General features: G+C 40.0%; 1 protein-coding gene across 3 annotated transcripts in view; it reads right to left on the bottom strand.

The window, feature by feature from the left end:
• Positions 1–18,442, bottom strand: part of si:ch211-196f2.6 (immunoglobulin domain-containing protein) — a 53,727-nt gene that overhangs the window by 15,952 nt on the left and 19,333 nt on the right. For 2 of the 3 annotated variants that reach the window (XR_005632917.1, XR_005632918.1), the window contains exons 3-5: positions 17,852–17,954; positions 16,980–17,025; positions 9,487–11,046 (exon numbers count right to left, since the gene is read on the bottom strand). Coding sequence is in view for 1 of the 3 variants with exons in the window: in XM_039747387.1 (XP_039603321.1) it covers positions 10,828–11,046; positions 16,980–17,025; positions 17,852–17,954 (368 nt within the window). In the remaining 2 variants the exon portion in view is untranslated. Of the gene's footprint in view, positions 1–7,761; positions 11,047–16,979; positions 17,026–17,851; positions 17,955–18,442 lie in introns of those variants that run through there. The other variant, XM_039747387.1, reaches the window with a different exon arrangement.

The following is an 18,442-nucleotide window of genomic DNA, read 5'->3' on the forward strand; positions in this document are numbered from 1 at the left end:
AACAACAACATTTATTTATTTAGCACATTTTCATACAAATAATGTAGTTCAAATGTAGCTCAAAGTCCAAATTAAATAAGTGTAGTGCATTCAAAGTCATTAAATAAATAATCCATAAAAACACAGGTGAAATCATGGAGGTTAAAAAATTCAATAAATAGAAAAACAACCCTTTACAATGTGGTTAAAACAATGCTGGAAGCAGTCCTTTCAAATATGCCTGATGTCTTCTGTTTACCTGGCAGCTCTCCTGCTTCTCCCATCTGGGCCCCACAACAGGAGAGTCGCCCTCTCAGCAGCTGACCTTCTCACTTACTCTACTGGTATGGAGGCCTCCCGATCCCTGGCTTCGGTCACGCACTCTCCAGACTGAGACAGACTTGGCTTTTTACCCAACGACTAGGATGCAAACGTTGGGGCTTTTACTTCCAAGTCTGCCGACTCCCGCTGCCATCTCGGCCATACGTGGCCAGCCGTCCTTCTACCGGTCACTCCCGTTCCTTCATAAAATGGTCCACGGGAACGACCGCTTCCAACTGCCCTAGGTGTTGGCCAAACATCCCTGCTAGGGCTCAACTGTCCAGCTGTCTGCCTGCGAGCCTTCACTCGCTTGCTCATTCTCTCTCACTCTCTCTCTTTCTCTCTTTCTCTCTCTCTCACCGGCTTTCTCTGCACTGCTTCCTGCAACCTCTGTTTTTCTTTCTCTTTCCTTGTTTCTTCTTTTTTCTTTCTTTCTCCCCCAAACCGCCTCATGCTTCTATTTATGAAGAGGACGTGGCAGCTGTAGCAATCAGCAGCTCCTGGGAACAATTACGGATGTGAACGGTTTCTCACCTGTGCACTTAGGTGAGAAACGCCCACACCATAAATACCCCTGGAACTGCTTCAGACACTAAACCACCACGCCCCCTCGCTAAGCTGCAAGCGCGGTGATTAATTATTTAAAACTGGCCTCTTGACGTGAGCTGTGGACCTGCTATACCACAAGTCATCTAATGCAACATGGCGTTAATTGACCCACATCTAAATACAGCAGTCCAATAATTATGACTGGCATACATACAGGGCTGGCGCCACCATTATAATGAATTAGGCATTCACCCAGGGTGCAGATCATAATGGTGGGAAAAATACAGCTGTATTGGGTTAGCTACTGAACAGTCCAGTCGTTTGGCACACTACTAAGGTTGGCCTGAGGCACAAAATAATCTAGCACTACCACTGTATACAGAGCATTTTAAAATAAAATCTCTCTCAAACAATGCATTACCACTTTCACAGAGACATAATGCTAGTAAAGAGTGCCCATCAAGCTAACTTTCTTATTTCCCCTCGTGTGCTTCCAACATCATGTGACTGCAGCATAATTGCTTCTGCTTGGGCAACAGACTGAGGTGGGTGGAACCATTGCAAGTAATACACAAATAAAGGAGTGAAGTGCAGATTCCAGATCCCATCTGGGAAGTAGGTGGCACAGTGGTAGCGCTGCTGATTTGCAGTAAGGAGCTTGTGGGTTCACTTCCTGGGTCCTAACCGCGTGGAGAGCGCTTTGAGTAGTAAGAAAAGCGCTATATAAATGCAAAGAATTATTATTATTATTATTATAGATCATATCTTGGTAACAGGATACAGATCTGGTGGAATGAGAGCCATTACATAAACTAAGAGGATGATTTAGTGACATGTTTAGGGACAACCGTATTAATAAGAAAGTCAAACACATTAAAGAAATGGTTTCTGACATCATTTTTTGTATTTACAAGAAATAAGGCATTTGTCTAATAATTCTCAAGCCTGCCTAATCCAGCATTAAGTGCAAGGCAGGAACAACCCTTCCGCCCACCCCTGGCAGGTTCAGTGAAGGCACATTTACAAGCACATGACCATGTTCACTCATGCAGGGACAATATAGAATCACCAATTAACCTAACACGCACATCTTTGGGATGTGGGAGGAGAAGATGAATCATCCTAAATGCAATGAATCAAGTGAGTTTAGTGAGTTTACTTGAAGGCTTATTTCCATGTGTAATAAAACAAGTAGGCAAGGATTATTACATGAATCTGTCCATTTATTTGAAAAACAGAAGCAGCATTAACTTTAAGGGGAAATTATATATGAAATCACCAAAGGACAATATAATATACACAATGATTATATAACTTCCGTAAAAAACAACAGCACAACATACAATAAAAGAGCAATAAGCAATGGTAACCCAACACACTAACATTTTCTGTATTTTGCAAAGCTGCCTTAATCAGAGATATCATCACAGACTGAATATTATGAGTACAATTCCCATACTGCATTTTTGTGCATTGCATATTTATTTCATCCTCATAATTTTCAGATAAATTAAAGTAGCAAAATTTAAAATGAAGCCACGTGGTTACTCACTAAATATATGTTAAATCTGTTCTACTGCAGGTGAAAAGGACCAGTAGATGAAGGGCAAAATATTTACTAGAATGCTAGATGAGGTCAAAATCATAAATACTATTAAAAAACAAAATATCAATGCCCAATACATAAACCAAAGTTTGCTATCAAGTAAACAAAGGAAGTTTTTAAATACCTCAAGAGGAAAGAAAGAGATTAGTTTAGACAGGTCAACCACAAACTTGGACAAGGAGAGAGGGAGACTTCCGGGACATGCCCACTAGCAACAGGTAACCACATCATACCAACAAAAGTTCAAAATGGCAGCACCCACTAAAGAACAAGATGCCATCACAGTGTGGTGATGTGCACCACCTTTTCCTGTTTCTATGTTAGATTCAATCTATGCGTTAGCACAGTTAGAAGTGAACACACACAGTGCCAAAATTAGTCGCTACAGTAACTAAAAAATTCTCATATTACCCAACTACTCAGTTAATGGGAAAGAATTAGTACAGTAGATCGAGACTGCTACGGTGGGTTGGCACCCTGCCCAGGATTGGTTCCTGCCTTGTGCCCTGTGTTGGCTGGGATTGGCTCCAGCAGACCCCCGTGACCCTGTGTTCGGATTCAGCGGGTTGGAAAATGGATGGATGGATGGATCGAGACTGTTATTTTAAAATGAGTTCATCAAGAACACGGGGACACAGCTGGAAACTTGTTAAGGGTAAATTTCGCACAAACATTAGGAAGTTTTTCTTTACACAAAGAACGATAGACACTTGGAATAAGCCAACAAGTAGTATGGTATACAGTAAGACGTTGGGAACTTTTAAAACTCGACTTGATGTTTTTGTGGAAGAAATAAGTGGATAGGACAGGCGAGCTTTGTTGGGCTGAATGGTCTGTTCTAGTCTAGAGTGTTCTAATGTTCTAATTAAAAATATATCCCTCACCTGATGGCATGGTATGGTCCAAAAAGTTTTTTTGGCCATGGTGTTTGCACTCCCTGCAGTTGTGCAAAAGCCATTGTTTAAATAACCCAATAGTGTATAATACTTCTGAAACTCATAACTGCAAGATTTAGGAAAAAAATACTTTGTCATTAGAAGGGGAGCATTTTACTTCATGCTTGATTTTTTTTTTTAACAGGAGGCATAAGGCATATATGTATATTTAGTTAGATACTACATAACAACTTCAAATTGGCTATTTCAAGATTAGAATTGTATAGCTATAAATATACAGATAAATGGTATTCTTTTTATACATTTGGGAAAAAGAGTATGTGGGGTGTGTGCATGGCAACACAGAGGGACCAGCATCCCAGCTGGGTTGGAGAAAGCTGCTTTACACAACCAGGAAGCCATAATGGATGGACAGCATAACGGAAGAAACAACCCACCCAGGATAGCTAATGATTCCTATCCCAATTGGGCCAGTTGCTGTGTAGTGAATGGACTGGGACAGTTTATCATTCATCACGGGAGGTGGCAGTGCTTTTTTGCAGGGGTATCATGGGACCTGTAGTCTTGAAGGGCAGCCCTATCGGAGCCTCTGAGTGCCAACAGAGTGCATTGTTGAAAGCAACTCTTCCTATATTGGGAGCCCCTGACTGGGAAGTGATTCCCACACGCTTCGCCCTGACACCAGCTGAATTCCTGAGCCTTGTATATAAAGAATCATCTCATTTCCATTCAAAGAGTCAGAGAATGGAGGAATAGAAGGACAGGAAGGAAGAGAAAGAAGAAGCAATTGTGCTTGTGGGATTGCTTAAAAAATAACCTGTATGCAGATATCTACCAAAATAAATTATTGCTGAACTTGAGACTTGTGTAGTTGTTGTTGTATTTGTGGCTTGGGGCTCAGTGGCATCCCCTACAGGTTACAGGTGAAATGGTTTATTCCTTTTGATCTTGTTGGATGAGAGACAGTTGGTGAGGTTATAAGAGTTTGCCCTTTTCCTAGTGGGGTGGATGGAGGTTAAATAAGTTGCACACACAGAATTATAGAAATTGATTATTTATAAAGCCATTTAATGGTTATCCCTGATTGTGTTGGGTTAAGGGATAATAGAAGTATTTTTTGTAACTTCAGTACAAGAAATTGTTAATAGTGAAGTTCTTTTTGCTCAAAGCTAAATGCACTGCCTTTTATCTCTCTTCTTTTTTAATGTTTTAGGTTGTCCTTATGAAAATTAAACATATTGCAATATACCTGAAAATACATGGACATAATAATATTCAAATATACTGTATATTTTAACATTACATCTAAAAAAAATTCTGAAACATACATTTCTTAATATACTGACACAAACATATTTCCAAATGCATTGTGCAAAAGGTATGCAATACACTGTGTGTCCAGCTCCATGTTTCTGAAAGACCATTCATGGCTTATCTTTTTCCCTAGAAAAAGTTAAAGAGAGGTTTTGCAAAGAATTTTATGTGTTGTTAATTTTGTGTAACTCGCTAGAAGTTGCTCTTGTAGGTAGACATGCTAGCATATGTGGATTACAATGTATTCCATTGTGAAATATGGGACTGTAAGCCTGATGTTGTAAAGATTTGAATCTGTGCCTGAAGTTTAAACTCACCTGTTTTGGTGGTCCCACTCACAAGTGGCTTTAGCCCAAAATAAAAGTAGAAAATAAAAGTGAAAGTGAATTCTAAATTTTCAAAACCTAAGGAAAGTGTAAGTGAATCACAGGAAAAAAATCATGAGTTGTCTCCCCTAGACTTTCTTTTATACTCAGATATGGGGATGGATATTTGAAGAGTAAACCACAAGACAATGTTTATATTTTTTTCATTATGTATATTAAAGAACCATCAACAATAATTATTATAAAAGAAAAGTTGAATAAATCGGACTCTGCAGCTGCATGAACTAAAAGTACCACTTCTGGTTAGCGGAAATAGCTCAAAAGTGGATAGAAATCTATGTTTTCTACCTAGTTAATACTTGTATGCAAAATTTGGTGGACCTAACCGAAAACATATTCAAGCTATCGTGTTTACATACACACACAGACAGACACACAGACATAATTCCAAAAATTGTATTTTCAGAATCAGGGAGGTCTAAAACGTTGAGATTCATTTAAATCTCGAAATCGAGTTTTTGGATGATTACAATATTTTCCCTATGAGAAAGTAAATCAGACTCAGGGAGTTATAAAACATTGTGATTCATCAAAATCTTGAGGTCGAAATATTGCTCTGTTACAATACTTTTCTTATACTTCGTATATGAGAAAGTAAAAATTATAATTGTCGCAAACAAAAATCAACACAAATGCAAAATTATGTGATGCTCATATTGATCCATTATGATTCCTACAGAAGCCAGTTTGGGGTCATAAAATGAATCCTGGAAACATATAAAACAACATTGTTAAACCTACCCAACCCAATTTAGGGTTTAGAAGGCTTCAGTACCTATCCAGGGCTATCCTTTCTCCTCCTGGAAGGGATAGTTTAGAATTGTCAATCAGTCTACTTTTTGGTATACAGCAAGAAAAGCAGAGTAGAGGCTGAAAAATGAAAATGAACCCGGGAATAAAGTGCAAACTAAATATGAACAGAGTGGAACTCTGGAGCAGTGAGGCAATAGCAGTAATTGCTGCACCACTATTTCTCATGTGCTTCATAAAACAGTTATTTCCAATATACTAATAATACAAAAGGAAGAGTTTGTAGTTTAATATCTTTAGGATTACTGGTATTCAGTGTTAAATGAATGGAGAATCATGTTGGTGTGTGTATAAATCTGAGAATAATATTGGATTAAGTTATAAAGTTTGGTAAGGCATTGATGTACAGTAAATTTTGCCAGGATTATTAATTTTTAAAGGATTTTAAAAGTCTTTAACACTTTCAGTGAACCTATGATTATGACAAATTTCATGGGATTTAAGAAACTAACATTAACACCTATGTTCTCATAAGACAGAAACGCAAGTGCACCACCAATATACAATAACCATCATGGCTACCGGGCCCAATGCAGAAACCTTTTATTTACACAGTAAGCATTCAGGAAACAGTACAGTTTGTTAATGCTTTAACTTTTTCCATGTGTAAAAGAGAAGTGGGCATATAATGAATTTACTTTTTTAGCACACGTGAATTAACAGTGCACATTAGCTACAGTAATAATAATAAGACATTTTATTTATTTGTAGGCGCCTTTCTAAACACTCAAGGACACTGAACAATAAACAAAACACAGATTATTAACAAAAGTAAAATAAAGTTAAAATCAGACAGAGCTATTGTAATCAAAGAGAAAAAGCAGTCTTAAACAAATGAGTTTTAAGTTTAGATTTGAAAAGTGAAAATGACTAACTATTTCTAAGTTCAGATGGTAGTGAGTTCCAAAGCTGGGGAGCAGAACAACTGAATGCTCTGCTCCCCATAGTTTAGATGGACGTAGGGGACAGTCAAGTGGATGGAGGAAGAGGATCTAAGGGTACGGGAGGGAATGGCAACATGGAGGAGGTCAGACAGATATGGAGGGGCAAGGTTGTGGATAGTCTTAAAAGTTAGCAGGAGAAGTTTGAATTGAATTCAGAACTGAACTGGAAGCCAATGAAGCTGCTGCAAAACGGGAGTGATATGGTGAATAGACTGGGTTCTAGTAATGATGCGGGCAGCTGAATTCTGGACCAGTTGAAGCTTGTAAAGAGATTTGCATTAAAGACCAATGAAAAGGCAATTGCAATAATCCAGACGAGAAGTGACAAGTTTATGAACTAGGATAGCAGTGGTGTGGGGAGTGAGGGAGTAGCGAATACGATTAATGTTACGCAAGTGGAAATATGCAGACCGGGAGATGTTATTGATGTGGGATTGAAAGGATAAAGTCCTGTCAAGGATGACACCCAGACTCTTAACCTGTGGGGAAGGGGAGACAGAGGAATTATCAATAACAAATGAAAAATGATCAGTTTGAAATAATGTTGATTTTGTACCAATGAGGAGAACCTCAGTTATCTCACTATTAAATTTTAAAAAATTTGAAGAAAACCAGTATTTGATTTCTGCTATGCAATCAGTAAGTGAGGAGGGTGGAAAGGAAGCAGTAGGTTTGCTAGTGAGATAGAGCTGGGTGTCATCAGCATAATAGTGGAAGCTAATGTTATATTTATGAAAGATATTACCAAGGGGAAGGAGGTAAATAATGAAAAGGAGGCGCCCCAGAACAGAGCCCTGGGGTACACCAGAAGTAACAGCAGTGGGTTGGGAAAGTTTTAAGCTAAACTGAGTGTGGCCTGAGAGGTAGGATCTGAACCAATCGAGTGGAGTGTGGGTAATGCCAATCGAAGATAATCTATTGAGAAGAGAAGTGTGACAAATAGTGTCAAAGGCTGCACTCAGATCAAGAAGGATGAGAATAGTAATTAAACCAGAATCATCTGCCATAAGGAGGTCATTACAGATTTATTTTGCGAAGTTTAGCTCACTTTCCAATTAAATTGCTTGCATTTCTCTAGCCATATGGAGCCATTGCTATCACACATTTGAGTGCAGTACTTCATCATTGACAGTGCACATGGAAGGAATTATCATCTCGCCAGCAACAACCATGGGGCCTATCTGCTGAGACAAAACTGAACTACTTAAAGGAGTTTTTGTGGTCAAATTTATTATCTGATGCTGCTTCTGCATTCTGTTGTATATGCTTTGAAAAGTGTACTATAATGGTGTTGTGTATGAAAGGAGCTTTTCGTTTAAACAGATTGATCCTTTCTGGTAAATCGATTGGTGGATGGATGTATACTGTAGATTGCTCGATTGCTTGGTTGATTGAAAACGGGCTATTTTCTTCACAGCTGCTTTTGCTTTGTTCTCAGGGTGCCAATTTGTTTGTATTACGTTTAAGACACAATCGCTACTCTGGCATATGTGTAAATTACTGTTAATTTGTAAATGCTGTACTAGTAAATTTTGGTCATTTGGTTATTATCATTTATGTTATTGTAGTTGCTTATTATTATTTGTATAATTATTTATTTTTTATCATTTTCGTTTCTACGTATGGACCCTTACTTATTCTGCCATGTCTTTTGTGTTATGTGGTTGGTTTCCAAGAGATGGGCCCACCTGTCAATCTCCAGTGATGGACTGCTCCCCACCCTATAAAGACTCATGGGAACTGCAGTCCTTCTGTGTAACATTGTATGTAGTTGGTGGATGTTGAGTTTTCCTTTTTTAGCTGTTGCAATTTCTTATATTTATTTACTTTTTGACTCTTTAGCATCTGTTCTTGGGATCTCTGCATAGTGTTTGGAACTTGGTTGTTCCAAAAATTGCCTAGTTGGAAATTTTTTTATCTTTTGAGCATTTCCTGTGATTTTTTTTTAAAATAAATATCGTTTTAGAAAAATGCATTGTTTGGCCTTTCATCTACAAGCTGGAGGTTTACTGTCATCCTCACTCTGGTGGGGCTTGGACTAAATTTTGTCAGTATTGTTTTATTTTTGAACTGTTGAAGCGAAGTGCAGTTTGCCATGATGTAGGCCAAAGCCAGCCACTAAAATGGGAACTCAGGCTGCCTTCTAGTTCAACTTCTTGGCATGTAAGAATTCTGGCCTGCTTCCCTGCCTGCTATTGGAGGCCTCATACCACTTTTGCTATTTCGGGTTAATGGATCACAACAGTTTGATTGCAACTGCAGCCATTTTGAATTTTGTTTTCACTGGCACTACCATCTTGTTTGTGGTTTGAATGGGCATTGCTAATTACATGGCAGGATATTACATCACCATGATGTCACATGCGTTTTCATATTAACTATGATGGTGCCCAGATATAAGCATCAAAGTATTTGGATAAAAATTAAACTAAAAGCAGTTTGTGATTTTCATTGTTTGTAGGGAACACTTGCATCTAATTATAGTTTAGACCAGTGGTTCCCAAACTTGGTCCAGGGAACTCCCTGTGGCTGCAGGTTTTTAATTGCACTCCTAGTCTCTTTAAGTGAGGTGTCCATTCCTACTTTCTGTGTTTATGGGTCAATGTAGAAATTATAAAACTGCTACATTTTGTATTAAGCTGCTATACAGGGATAATGTAATTATTAAGTCCATTACTTACTAATTTAGTGGGAATGATGCTGAAGTAGCTGCAGACTTCGGTGTTGTCTCTCCAGGTGTCTGGCCTGCTTGTTTTTAATTGTCATTATTAAGATACAGTAAAGGGGGCACACTACACCTGAAAAGGGGAAAACTGATAGAAACAACAAAAGAGAGATAAGCATTTAAAGCTAGAGCAAAAACAGAAATATTTATAAATGTCTTATAAATTTAAAATCCATACTGCTGAGCCTTTCTGAATGTAGAACAAGGGAGGAGAAAAAAGACCAGCTAATTAAATGAAATCAGTTATCACTGGTTGTGAATCTGGTTGGATCCACTGTGGGTCCCCAAGACCAAGTTTGGAAACCACTGGTTTAGACTTTCTGGCTTTTCTTCTGACTCAAACTTGGACTCAGACTTTTTGGATTTGTTAATTGGCTTCTTCTTGAACTCCCAGTATTGACCTTTAGCTCATATTTAACGGCTGTCCTTAAGCCTTTCTTTCTCATTCTCTCCTCTTACAATCTTTCCAATATCACTATTTTTTCATTTCTACCTGCTATTGCACAGAATAGTACTAGTTCCAGTTTTAAGTAAAAAATAACTAATCAGCCTCCTCTTATAGGTAAAATGTTAATATGCAGAAAAAGAGAACCAATCTAGTTCAGGTGGTCTAGAAAAATCCATCCATCCATCCATCTATCTTTCCATTCACTCTCTTAAATTCAGAGTTATGATGGCCCTAGCACAGCGCAGATCATTGCTGTATTGGAAGGTATCTAATGTTGCTGCCGTGTAGTGGGAGGACTCACCTTTATTCAGTCTCTCACCAACAAAGCTCATTCAACAATAATTAACGCACAAATTACAGGGCTAGTGAAGAAGGCTACAGGACCCCTGACCTTGTTCTTAATACTGCTCCTACTCTGTGTTAATTTTTGCCCACAGGCCACTACTAAAAACCTGTTTTGTAACACAGTACTGCTTAGGTGGGCATGTAATGTAAGAGTACTTGTACTTCTAACCACAATAGAAAGAGAGATGCCTGCCTACATGTCTAACCACTATTCAGACTGACTGTCTGAAATGGTCAAATTCACAGTCACGAGTATTTAATTATGTGTACTGGATAACAATGAGAGGGTCACGTAGGAGACCTACCCCACCTAACTTCTTTGTGTTTGTAAAAAATGGGATGCCACTTTTCCTTCCTTAAGTGTGTGTCATCAGATCTTTTATACATGTTGATCTCAAGCTACACCCAATATGTCTTTCCATAAAGGACACTAATAATAATAAAGCTATTGCTTTGCCAGCCAGAAGAGGATGCTGAACAGAAACCAGGGAACCAAGAGATGGGTCAGCACTGCTGGGAAGATGTGGTCGGTTTCCCTTCTCTCAATGCGTAATAACTCTCATTACCATTCTGTAAGCTAGGTGAGACTAGAGAGACTGGCAAAAGCTGCTGCAGGTCCTTCTCTTCCATCCCTGCATTGGCTTCATGGACACTAAAATAGTCTGCATTAATCATCATATAAAGCCTGGAGACTTCACCACCTTCTGGTTCTGCTGTCTTGGCCTACAGGAGGAAATAGAAAAGTGCATGAGTCATCAAGGCAGCAAAAAAGATCACATATCAATCTTCTCAGGCTTTCAGTGACCTGTACAGTTTACCAGGTTGATGCTTTTTACAAACCAGCAGCAGAGATAGCAAAGCACAGAGAGAGGCAACCATTTATCTCTGTCACATTTACCTCCTGACACTATACATCGTTTCTGCTGTGACTCCCGCCACCCTTATTTCCCAACTTTCTCATAGTTCTTTTCAATCCACAAAACCTTCAGCTCAGCATACTAGTGAACTAGCCCCACATGTCCAAAGTCAAAGTAAACTTTCTCAATGATGAAATGATGACGCTCAGGGCTAACAGTGGGCATATAGTGCAAATAAGACATACAGTGTGGACAAACAGACAAAACCATTAATCATACTATTTAAATAGGCAATTTGCCAGTAAGGATAACTACCACAATTACACAGAGACCCATTGAGAAGTCAAACAAAAAGACACCTTTCTTTGGCTGCGAGAAGATTCTGGGCCGCCATCCGGCGTCTCAGGAGGGGAAAGCAGTGCAGTGTCAACATTGTATATAGTGGGGATGGTGCACTGCTGACCTCGACTCGGGACATTGTGGGTCGGTGGGGGGAGTACTTCGAAGACCTCCTCAATCCCACTAACATGCCTTCCAATGAGGAAGCAGAGCCTGGGGACTTGGAGGTTGGCTCTCCAATCTCTGGGACTGAGGTCACCGAGGTGGTCAAAAAACTCCTTGGTGGCAGGGCCCTGGGGGTGGATGAGATACGCCTGGAGTTCCTCAAGGCTCTGGATGTTGTAGGACTGTCTTGATTGACACGCCTTTGCAACATCGCATGAACATCAGGGACAGTGCCTCTGGATTGGCAGACCAGGGTGGTGGTCCCCCTCTTTAAGAAAGGGGACTGGAGGGTGTGTTCCAACTACAGAGGGATCACACTCCTCAGCCTCCCTGGAAAAGTCTATTCGGGGGTCCTGGAGAGGAGGGTCCATCAGATAGTCGAACCTCACATTCAGGAGGAACAGTGTGGTTTTCGCCCTAGTCGCAGAACAGTGAACCAGCTTTACACCCTTAGCAGGGTCCTGGAGGGTGCATGGGAGTTTGCCCAACCAGTCTACATGTGTTTTGTGGACTTGGTAAAGGCGTTCGACCGTGTCCCTTGGGGAATCCTGTCGGGGTTGCTACGAGAGTATGGGGTACCAGACCCCCGATAAGGGCTGTTCGGTCCCTGTACAACCGGTGTCAGAGCTTGGTCCGCATTGCCGGCAGTAAGTCGAACCCGTTTCCGGTGAGAGTTGGACTCCACCAGGGCTGCCTTTTGTCACTGATTCTGTTCATAACTTTTATGGACAGAATTTCTAGGCGCAGCCAGGGCATTGAGGGGGTCCAGTTTGGTGGGCTCAGAATTGGGTCACTGCTTTTTGCAGATGATGTTGTCCTATTTGCATCATCAGCTCTCTCTGGATCTGTTTGCAGCCGAGTGTGAAGAGGCTGGGATGGGAATCAGCACCTCCAAATCCGAGACCATGGTCCTCAGCCGGAAAAGGGTTGAGTGCCCTCTCAGGGTTGGGAGCCAGATCCTGCCCTAAGTGGAGGAGTTCAAGTATCTCGGGGTCTTGTTCACGAGTGAGGGAAGAATGGAGCGGGAGATCAACAGGCAGATTGGTGCGGCGTCCGCAGTGATGCGGGCTCTGCATCGGTCTGCTGTGGTGAAAAAGGAGCTGAGCCGTAAGGCAAAGCTCTCAATTTACCAGTCGAAGTACACTCCTACCCTCACCTATGGTCATGAGCTGTGGGTAGTGACTGAAAGAACGAGATCGCGGATACAAGCAGCTGAAATGAGTTTCCTCCGCAGGGTGTCTGGGCTTTCCCTTAAAGATAGGGTGAGAAGCTCAGTCGTCCGGGAAGAGCTCGGAGTAGAGCCATTGTTCCTCTGCATCGAGAGGAGTCAGATGAGGTGGCTTGGGAATCTGATCAGGATGCCTCCTGGACGCCTCCCTGGTGAGGTGTTCCAGACACTTCTAAGCGGGAGGAGGCCCCGGGGAAGACCCGGGACACGCTGGAGGGACTATGTCTCTTGGTTAGCCTGGGAACGCCTCAGGATTCCCCAGGAAAAGCTAGAAGAAGTGACTGGGGAGAGTCTGGGGATCTCTGCTCAAGCTGCTGACCCAATCTCGGGTAAGCGGAAGAGGATGGATGGATGGATGGATGGAAGTACAAGCAAGTAGGCTGAAACGGTATGGACATGTGATGAGGAAATACAATGAATATGTGGGTAAAAGAGTGATGGGAATTTAAGTACAGAGAAGAAAAAGTGATGGAGGCCAAAGCAAAGGTGGATGGATAAAGTAAAAGAAGATCTAAAGGAAAAGGGATTGATTGGCAAGGAGATGCAGGACTGAACTGTATGGAAAAAGTTGAACAAGCACATCGACCCCACATAGAAGTGGAAAAATATGAAGAGGAAGAAATTAATCCTTTTCATGTTATATTTGTTCTTGTTTTATTTTGTCAGTATTCCACATGGACAGGAATGACACAAGGCTGCCCTCTCCTGTTTCATTTATTTTATAGTGCTCTATCATGGCCTTACCACACTTTTTCCATATTTTTATAAACTTTGAAAACATCCACTACCCCATACCTTCCCCCCAGGAGAGTCATGTCAATAAATGGGTTACTTTCCATAAAAACGTGTGTATTTATAACTGACTTTTACCATGTTACCCATATATTTCAGCCAAACACTACCCACTTATACATCAGCACAAATAACTTCAGTTATACCCGCAAAATGTAAAAAAAATGGGATTGGGGAGTCTTATACATAAGATGTATTGCATTTTTAGAGTAAACTTACAGAAACGTAAGCAGCATAACATAAGCTTTATTTTTTTATAATCATAAAAATCTATTTTAATTGATAATCACTCCATTATGTATACATTGCAAAATGAAAACCTCCTAATCGTCACAGTTCAAGTCACTGCTTGATGTGGTATGTGGCTTATCGGAGGGGGATGATCAATTAGAATTTCCTCCAATGTATCATCTGCGGATCGAATGTCTATTTATTGTTTATCGTACAGCGCACGAGTCTGCTCGTTTGTGTAAGTACTGCTGATGTTCAAAGTATTTTCTTCTATTGTGGTTTTCCGGAGTCTGTCTGTCTGACAGTTTCATACACCACGATGTGACACTTCCTTCAGGCTCTTTATTATTTGCTCCTTGATGAGTTCTGCGCGCGGGATTCTCGAATATTCCAGACTCTTAACAGCTGGCGTGTGACGTCGACGATGACGAAAGTGAGCTCCTGCACAGAGTGAGGGTGCGATTACCGGGAACTCGGCTCACTTTTCTCTCTTGAGAAAACGGGAACTTCTCTAGTTAGGTATGGCAACGTCATAAAAATAAGTACATAAAAAGAAACTATAAAACTATATAACAATGAAACACGAACTGATATTATGAGCTTCATTTGTTCAGTATTGACTGCTGGCATAGTGTACTGTATTTAGTTACGTATACATCTGGATAAGCTGGATAGGAAAATGAATGAATGGGCGTACTGTTGTTTTTGCGCATTAAAGAGCCTTGTAACGAATGACACTATAAAAATCCAATTGTATAAGGGTCATTAAATTATTCTTTCTACTATCGGAGTTAATGTACTCCTGGTTTCGCGTGTCTTCTGGATTCTGCCGTAGACGGAGAAGAGGTCTGTGTAATGAACGCCGTTTATCAACTTTAGCAGGCCATGATATGAATTACCTTCTCGAGAAAGCTGCATCTCAATGAGGCTCGTGCGGCTCACCTACTCATACAAGTGCCGATTAAAAACGGGGCTGGCACTGACATCAAGAGGGCCGTTTCAGGAATGTTGGCCTGGAGTGCAGGGATTGCCTGATCATTAGTATCCATTCCCTAAATAGTCCCATAGAGGCTGTTTGAAGCTGCAGAAGTCAATAACCAGTTCTTTTAGTTTTGCTGATGCTAAGTTGCCAACGGTTCTTTCTGCAACAATAAACAACATCCTTCACCCAACTGCTATATACTCTTTCTCATTCCCCTTATTCATATACCCCATTAGTGCAGAATCATCTGAGAATTTCTACAAGTGACATGGTGTTTATATGTAAATCTGAGGTATACAAGGTGAACAGAAAGGGTGATAGGACTCTTATTTACCGCACTGGTAAAAGCATTTCTATTTATGCCTCTCATTCACATCACTGCAAACGAAGACAGTGCATTTGTAAAAAAATGTGACATGCTACATTTTTTCCACACAAAGACATACTAAAACACCCCATTGTGCACACTGATGTCCTTTTTTCACAGGCAGATCTCAAAAAAACAGGAAGCTGCCATTACCTACACTTTCCTGCTTCTCAATTCCTGTGGAAGATGTTGAGGATATGAAGCTTCACATTTGTTTTCTGTGTCCAATGCATCTTTAGGATTGAAATGGCTAATATTGAAAAAGTAGGGCTTCTACTACCACAACATGTCTGGCAACTCAACAAAATGTCTACATATGTCAGTAAATCATCAGTTTGATTTTTTCCTGTGGATCTTTCTTTAGATTCTAAATGACAGGCAGTTGCATGCCATTTTAATGCCTCTAGACTGGACTGAACACCTTTCTTATTGTGTCAGTTTTAGGAGTGAATTGCAATTTCTTTTTCAGTTTTCTGAGTTTTGCTCCTCACTAGTCATTAGGCAAAGAAGTACTGGCTTTTTTAAAAACTGGAACACTGAGAACACTTGGGAAGGGAAGTACTGATGGGTGCCCTGGCTAAATTGCCCACCATGGCCTAGTTATTCTGACCCCTAATCATCTCCTGTCTCTAACTGTCTCTCTCTCTCTCACTACTTACCACATATCACTAATTTGTAGTGGGTATACTGGTGCAATCCAGGTAGATGCTACACATTAGTGGTGGTTGAAGTGGCTCCCCACTCACTATGTAAAGCACTTTGAATAGTGAGAAAAGCGTTATTTAAATGTAAAGAATTCTCATTATTATTATTGTGAAATTGTAATCACTAGATTTCGAAGGAGTTAAGTGGAGCCCACAGTCCGCATCCAACAACGTTACTTTCAACATGCCTTGTTTGTGTCTATTATCAGAACTTAAATAAGATGCACATGATTGCATCTCTGCAGCAGTTGCAGTGTAAGGATATTTTATGAGAATGTCGAAGAAGATTTGCCTTGGAAAAAGAGCATTGAGAATGGATGGAGTGATGTTAAAAATACTTTATAAGACTTATATTGAACATGTTTGGTGTTTTTTTTTTGGCACATCTGTTTTGCCACACATGTGGTAAGGACAAAGTTGGGGCTACAGTTTTATCTGTGCCTGAAGAGCCGCTCTATTGCTGTTGATCTTGGTAAAGGCTACCATTTTTAGATAAATATCTCCTTTAGTGTTCCTTTTCATAGTAAAATCAAATCATTTCCCATCTTTTAATTATTTAAGCTGTTTTACTATATTATTGGGTTTTAATGTAATTTTAATAGCTGGTAAATCAGTGTATCTGATTTTCCTCTTGCATGGCATAACAATTGCTGTTTTATACATGTTGTTAAGTTCATGGTTTTTGTTCTCTTTATAATCTCACTTTAATGCTTGTAAGTTGACACATGATAGGTGAGTATTTACAGTATTTGTAAAATGAATTTAAATGCCGTGGAATGTACACTTAGTACTTGACTGTGTAGGTTTTTTTTAATCTATGGGTAGGTGTATTTAAAAGTCCTGTAAAAAGCTGATGCCATCAAGGCAGCCATTCATACTTTTTAATGTGTTCTGGTCAGTGGTCACTGTCCTCTGGCTCTTTCTCTTTTACACTCTCTAATATGTCCACACAAACACTCAAATAATCATTTATACAAATACATTCACGTACCTCAGAATCAACCAGAAATACTTGCCGCACATCAAAGAGCTTCATCCTTAAAAAGAAAGTGAGAAGTTACAGTGTGTGGGCAGAAGTAGAAAACATGTGACATTGGTGGTCAGCCAGTCTGCCAGCCAGCTAAAGTGGTTTTTAGCAGTGCAGGTAACTGAGTTTGTGAACAAAGTACATTGAAGACAGATAAAGTGCCTGCTCAATTTACACCAGATGTTAGGGGCCAGTAAACAGATTTTTTTTTTGTTTCTCTTTGTTTCCATATTGCTAGTTATATGTAGGGGTCTTTATGAAACATCTTAGGATTAGAAGTGCACAAAAAACATGTGCAGTACAAAGTAACACTGCATCTAAATCACAATGCCTATAAAGATTCACAATGCCTTGGAAGTTTTCACATTTTAAAGTTATTCAGCATTAAATCACAGGAGATACACTTGGGCTTTTTAACATGTAAAACTAGCAAGGAGCTGAATACTTTTTATAAGTTAAAAATGTGTTTCATGTGTTCCTGTTGAATGTTGCTGTTTTGAAAAAGAAGAAGAGAAACCATGGGGTGTGAGGGAATAATTGCTAGCTGCAACAAAAGGTTAAATTCAATCCAATTGTTTTTGGAATCTCCTATCTATCTATCTATCTATCTATCTATCTATCTATCTATCTATCTATCTATCTATCTATCTATCTATCTATCTATCTATCTATCTATCATAAACATTTAAATGAATGAAGTAGCAAGTATCACTGCAATGCAGGTCAACTCTCAGCACAGAAAAGTCACACATCTGCAGGTATGTTTCACTCCATGAGGTGAGTGGACCTCCTGGTAAAAGACATCCTGCATCATTGTACAGATGAGAGAAGATTACCTTGTCATTCTTCTCAGCTTGAAACAGCCCAGTACACCGAGCAGCAGGATGCAGAGCAGTACAACAACAGCTGTCACAACTTTGAGATGTGAAGGAGCAGCAACTGGAGAGAAAAGGAGAATTGTTGACAGTCCTGTAAGCAGATAACATTCTTAAACTCACCAAATCCAGTTCAGGGCCACAGGGAGCCAATGCCTATGACAGCAATACTGGACACAAAGCAGGAACCAGCCATAAGTGGAGCACCTGATTGTTACAGGGCCTCCTCAAAAAGTGGCCATTTATGATCACCGGATGTACATTTCTTTGTAGATTAGAAAGGAGAAATCCACCCAGACATGAGGGAAAACATGCAAACTTGAAACGGGTAATGAACGAGTATTGGTTTTGAAATCATGAAGTAGCAGTGCTAACCACTTTGCTACACCCTGAGTGCATACTGTATAGTAGCATAATGAATGGATGATAACCTTTATTGGCCTAAAGAGAATAAGACTATAATAAAAGTATAATAAAAATGCTCATAAAAAATATATCTGTTCATTAAAGTTAATTTGGCGATAAAGGTCATTAATGTGAAATGTCACGTGT

Source organism: Polypterus senegalus, chromosome 3 (genome assembly GCF_016835505.1).
Source record: "Polypterus senegalus isolate Bchr_013 chromosome 3, ASM1683550v1, whole genome shotgun sequence".
In the NCBI taxonomy this organism is placed as follows: Eukaryota; Metazoa; Chordata; class Cladistia; order Polypteriformes; family Polypteridae; genus Polypterus; species Polypterus senegalus.